Source organism: Galeopterus variegatus, unplaced genomic scaffold (genome assembly GCF_000696425.1).
Source record: "Galeopterus variegatus unplaced genomic scaffold, G_variegatus-3.0.2 Scaffold1562, whole genome shotgun sequence".
NCBI lineage: Eukaryota > Metazoa > Chordata > Mammalia > Dermoptera > Cynocephalidae > Galeopterus > Galeopterus variegatus.
In genome coordinates, this window is record NW_007727673.1 from 302,164 (window position 1) to 308,176 (window position 6,013).

The window sequence follows — 6,013 nt, forward strand, 5'->3', positions numbered from 1 at the left end:
ACCCAGAGAAGTAGCCAGGCTTTGTGGAGCCTAAAGCTTACACCATTGCCAGGGCAGGGATGGGGGCAGGGGGTGGCAGTAAGGGTTGGGGGAGGGCCTTGTTAATAAAAAAAGATACAAAATTGCATATTCAAAATTGCATATGGGACCTTGGAAAGAGCCCCATGTAAGGGAGGATCCCTAACAAATTTGTCTCAGATGCTGCCAGTTAGCAGTGAATTATTTAAGTAAAGCTCTCGGCACACAGTAAGCCCTCAATAAATGTTAGTTTTGGAAATGAGATGATGGAGAGGAAACTGGCACTTCTTGAGTAAAATGCTATAATTTTGAAGGAGGAGGAAATTTTGGCCCACTCAGCAGCATTGAAGCAGAGATAATGACAGAGAACAGGATACTAGAGAAACCCCCAAGACCTTCTTTAGCTGCAGAATTCTATACTGAATGTCATGTGTGACCTTAGGCAAATCATACCCTCTCCCAGCACCAGTGTCCTGCCCAGGAAAATGCAGCTGGGAGTTGTACAATCTCTGCCTCTTCCCCATTTCCAAAAGAATATCTTCTACTCTTTCCTTGGAGTCTCACAAAAGCTAAGAAGCAGTTAGAGGTGAGTGAGTGATTGTTCCTTTTTTTTCCAACTTAAGAAAGGGGAGCTCCCTGAGGGTGCATCTTAGAGCAGATTGTGGAGCCAGTGAGAAATGGAAACCCCTACCCTAAGGTGAATAGAGAGAGGGGGGATGTGGAGTATTTTCTTACAGGCAGAAATAGAGTTTGGTTAAAAACCCTGACAGGTTGGGTTCTGGTCCCAACTCTGTTGCTTTCTAGCTATGTGACCTCAGGCAGATTTCTTTATTTCAAGAAGCCTCCATTTCCTCATTATTTAATACGTAGGATTAAATGAGAAAATATAGATAAAACACTTAGAGGGGTGTCTATCCCTTAGTAAAGTGCTTAATAAATATCAATTATTAAAATGATCAATATTATCCTTGTGTCACCATTGCTGTTAGGTAATACCAGTCGGGGGGTGACTCCTTTCTCAAATCCCTCCCTTCCTCTCTGCCCCTCCCAGGAGTGTCTCTGCTTCCACTGGGTTTCGTCAAGCAGGAGGAGGAGGTGCCCTCCGGGGGAGGTGGGTGGGGCTCGTTCCAGCTTGGCCAGGGCTGGCTAAGGCACCACAGCCTAGCTGGGGTTTGCACCTGCACCTTCCCACCTGCCTCCTTCCAGCACAGACCTCCTTGTCACACTTGTCACCAAGCTCTCCCTTTCTGAAGCAGTCATGCCTATGACAAAGAGTGCGGAAGATCCCCAGGGAGCCATCGCCCTCAAACTGGACCTTATGTCATCTCCCAAAAGTGCCAAGAAGCTGCAGAACAAGGACTCCAGTTTCTTGAATGGGAACACTTCAGAGTCACCAGACTTGGAGAAGACCAAGAGTATAACGTGAGTGCTGTTTTCTGCCATCCCCATTTCTGCCTTCTAGCCTGGAAGCTTGCCTTGACAAAAACTTTGAGATGGGTGTGTCTGACCCTTAACCCATTATGCAGATGGGGAAACCAAGGATGCAAAAGTGCAGTCTGAGGCTTAATCAAGATAAGTGCTGGAAGGCACAGGAGTGGACACTGTCAGAAAAGCCCTTAGGGGGCCAGCCCCGTGGCTTACTCGGGAGAGCGTGGGGCTGGTAGCACAGAGGCTGCAGGTTCGGATCCTATATAGGGATGGCTGGTGCACTCACTGGCTGAGCGTGGTGCAGACAACACCATGCCGAGGATTGCGATCCCCTTACTGGTCAAAAAAAAAAAAAAGAAAGAAAGAAAGAAAAGAAAAGCCTTAGGGATATAGTCAAGATAGGGTTAGACTCCAGTGTTGGCCCTAAGTCCATTTTCTGTTTCTGGCCAACCCTGTTAATGTTGGGGAGAGAGAAGAATCCTTAATTCCTCAGAGGAGGTCAGCCCTCAGCTTAAAAGCACAGTGGGGGGCTGGCCAGCTAGCTGAGTTGGTTAGAGTGTGGTACTGATAACACCAAGGTCCAGGGTTCAATCCCTGTATGGGCCAGCCACCCATAATAATAATAATAAGCACAGTGGCCTCCCTGTCTCTGTTCTGCAGTAAGCCCAGTTTGTTCTTCAATTGAGAATCACAGTGATGGCACCAAAACACACAGAAGGTGGAAGATTTTAGTTTCTTCCACTTCCCGGGAGGCAGGGGCAGGGATCATTCACAAGGCTTTCAAAACATCACCAAGAGGGAAGCCAAGCTACAGGGCTCCAGGTCCCCTTCCCCACATCTGACCCATCGGTCAACCAGACTAGCTAAAAAAGTATAGGGTTGTGGGGGTGGAGAGGTTCTGCTGCTTTAAGAAGCAAGTTTTGACACTATTGAAAGTAGAAAGAGCACCGGGCAGAGAATCGGAAGGCCTGAGTTCAAGTGGTGACTCTGCTCCTTCTCTTCTTACGTCTCAGTTTCCTCACATGCAGAACAGGGATAGACAACTGGCAGTGGGAGCTCAAGGAGGTTGCCTGTCGAAACAGAATCTGAAGGTGACAGTGGTGGCAGGGAGGGAGAAGTTACTCTAAGGGGAAGGTGAAACCCCTCTCCACAGCCGCCCTGCAGGACAATTCAGGGATGGCACAATGACCAGCCCTGCTGCACGGTCACCAGGACTAGTCCTGGGGTGCATAGTATTAGTGATTTTATGGGTAGCCTGGGAACCATCCACAGCTGAGCAAGTGTATTTCTCAATCAATCCTTAAATGACACGTGATTTGATGGCAATTTCAGTTTTTTTTAAATTGAAGGAAAAATTACAGAGACTGCGTGGCTTGGAGAGAAGCTGTGTACAGGCTGGGTGAGCATGGCACCTGTGGGTTCAGCTCACCTGGGCTCCAGTTCCCACTTAGCTGCTCACCAGCTTGAGCAAGTGATGGAACTGTGCTGGTGATTTGAATGTAAAGCCCCCAAGCACAGTAGCAGTTAAGTGCTGGCTGCTGTGAATACAACAGTTCAAGGTCACCAAAGGAGAGGGGGCTGGAGCCCAGGTCTCCTGACTCCCCATTCAGGGTTTTGCATAACTCACCACACTATGTTTTTAAGCTTGCTGAGTGGCCCAAAGTTAAATTCTGATTTCCTAAGTCCTTTAGTTAGAAATTTCCAAAGTGACCCGTTGACCCTCTCCTAGTTGCAAAACAAGCCCATCCGTGGCGGTGGCCACAGCGTAGGGTGCAGTGCTCTGTCAGCGATATCGACACCCACGGGAGAGAGAAAGGCATGTGGAGATGCCCCACCCCCCGCTGCCCTACTCCTTCTCTTTAACCCTTGACAATTCGATGGGCAGATCCTCGAGAAACTAGAGGATTTGGGGCTTTAAGATAAAGATATGGGTGTTTGGGTAGTTCTTTCAAAATGTCATGACATTCACAGAGGCTCAGCAAAGCTGCACACATTATCCAGGATGATACAGCTATTTAAGTAGCGACCTTGAGTTTTAATCCCTGGTTTGTCCAAGCCCAGAGACCAGGCTCCTTGCAGAATACTTCTGCTGCTTTTCAGAAATCTCCTAGCTGAAAGGCTCTGATAGAGAATTTCTAAGGGTTCTAAAGTTATAGAAATAAACTTAATTTGACTTAACGTCATCCACATACAGAAGTGTAGGAATAGTTTTGTTTCATAATTCATCAAAATTACACCTGATGGTTTAGACCTTGTCCTCTGGACCAACTTTCATATTTCTTTTAAAGAAAGAGTCTGTTTCTTGTTTTGGTTTCATTTTTAGCAGGAGGGGTATGACATTCCCCAGCCTTGATGCTCTGGACTGAGAAAAAAAAAAAAAGTTCTCAAGCCCAATCCCCAAATGACTCTGTCCCACCAGAACCCATCAGGGGATCAAAGTCATCTGACCTGTTTATTCAGAAATAACAATGATTTCTTTTTTCTGCCGCCCTTTTCCCTTTTCTCTGAGTTCGATCATGTCTGTACTCCTAGTTTTATGAACTTGGGCAGGTCGCTGCCCTCTCTATGAGCCCCAGTTTCCTCGGTTGTGAAATGGGTTGTCCCTTTACTCATTCTGTCTGGGTCTGTCTCCAGCAGTCAGCTCAGCAGACGTGGTGATACAGAACCAGGACTCTGAAGCAGCTCTTGGGTTCAAATCTTGGCTACCTGGCTATCCTTGGCCAGGTTATTAAAAAATTCTTTGTGCCTCACTTCTCATCTGCAAACTAGAGACAATAATAGTACCTACTTCATAGTCTTGACAAGAGGATTAAATGAGACAATATGTGTAGAATACTTAGTATAGTGTCTTAGGAGGTGTTGCAATGGCATATGTGGAGTGGTAGCTGCTAAAGCCGGGCAGTTTGGGGCAAACCAGGATGGTTTTTCAACCTACAGGAGACCCAGATGCACCAGACAAGGACATGATGACTGAGAGATGGCCAGGAGCCCGCCCACCTATGCAGCTTAACTCAGGTGTTGGCATTTTGAGAAGGAATGACTCTTGGATCTCCTTACCTCCACAAACTCACAACCTCACTTTGCCCTTCTCTCTTTAGAGGGTTCCAGACCTTGGTTCACCTGGTGAAAGGCAACATGGGCACAGGGATCCTGGGACTACCCCTGGCCATGAAGAACGCAGGCATCCTGGTAAGAGGGACCACAGCAGGTGTAGGAGGGAGGTGGGAGGAGAGGCTCCCGTGGTTTACAGTAGCCTGCAATGAGCAGTCTTTCTGGGAAGCAGCTTGGTCGAGACATGGTGTCTGGACGTCTAGTGTGGGTTTGGGTTCTGCCTCTGCTACAGACTTTAGTGGCCTCGACAAGCCATTTGTTCACTCTCTGGGCCTCAAGTTTCCTCCCTTGTAGAATTCGAGGTTGAACTATGGCCAGTTTTCCAGTTATGCTGTATAAAGCACTAGGTCACCTTGGAGATGCCTCAGAGGCTACCCAGGGGACACACCATCAGGATTCTGGGACCACTACTCCTACCACAATACCCCATTGTAATTGCTTTATGTACTTTACTGGAATACTACTTGAGGTTGTATTTGAAAGAACAGCTGTTGCTGTTAAAGGGCTAGCAAACTAGTTTAGAAAGTTCTTTGAGTCCTTAATATTTGTACTACCAAATCCCTCTTTGAGATGTTCTTCATAAATCCATTCTCTTTTCTTTCCTCTTGCCCCTTGCCTCCCCCTTCCTCCAGATGGGCCCACTCAGTCTGCTGGTGATGGGCTGCATCGCCTGCCACTGTATGCACATCCTGGTCAGGTGTGCCCAGCGCTTCTGCCACAGGTGAGAAAAACAACATTCTGTGTCAGTTTCTTTGGTACATGGTTCTTAGGGACATCCCAGAAACATACCACACATAACAAAAGTTTACTTCTTAAATTCCTCTGATAAGGCTAAGAAAAAAAAAAGAGCATTCAGGGGCAGGGAGCCAAGGTGGGGCTCTGCCAGGTGGCTCCTGAGGTGATCTCAACAGGCCATTGTGCTTATCTGGTTGGGTCATCTGTAACTGGGTATGAATAATCCATGCCTAGCCCTGCCTCAGAGAATTGTCGTGAGGATCCAATGGGATCGTGGGTATGAAACTACTGTACCCACGCAAGGTGTGCATTATTCTCTTGTTATGTAGTCACCACCTCATTTGACAGGTAAAGGAAACAAGCCACCAGGGAATTATTGCCAGGTGTGAAAACCTGAACTAGAACTCAGGTCTCTGCCCTGTGTTCTTTCTACTCTCTGGCTATGTCCCGCCTTGCTATGTATCTCCTGACTTCTGAGTATGTGATTGTAGGTTAAACTATCTCTTGTCAACTGTGCATGTGCTCTCTCCTGCAGGCTTAACAAGCCCTTCATGGACTATGGGGATACGGTGATGCACGGACTGGAGGCCAGCCCCAGCGCCTGGCTCCGGAACCATGCGCACTGGGGAAGGTACCTTGTGCTTGCTTTACCTACAGAGGTGTAGGAGGCAGGAGAAGATGTCGCTATCAGGGCTGCCTTCTTCCTGGAAAGACAGTGCTT

The 6,013-nt window shown here is 47.6% G+C and overlaps 1 protein-coding gene across 1 annotated transcript in view; it reads left to right on the plus strand.

The window, feature by feature from the left end:
* The first annotated feature begins 1,207 nt into the window (after positions 1-1,207).
* SLC36A2 (solute carrier family 36 (proton/amino acid symporter), member 2) overlaps positions 1,208-6,013 on the plus strand; it is a 34,834-nt gene continuing 30,028 nt past the window's right edge. The window contains exons 1-4 of the mRNA XM_008577681.1: positions 1,208-1,440; positions 4,545-4,635; positions 5,190-5,278; positions 5,828-5,923. Coding sequence (XP_008575903.1) covers positions 1,277-1,440; positions 4,545-4,635; positions 5,190-5,278; positions 5,828-5,923 — 440 coding nt within the window. The 5' untranslated portion in view covers positions 1,208-1,276. The remainder of the gene's footprint in view (positions 1,441-4,544; positions 4,636-5,189; positions 5,279-5,827; positions 5,924-6,013) is intronic.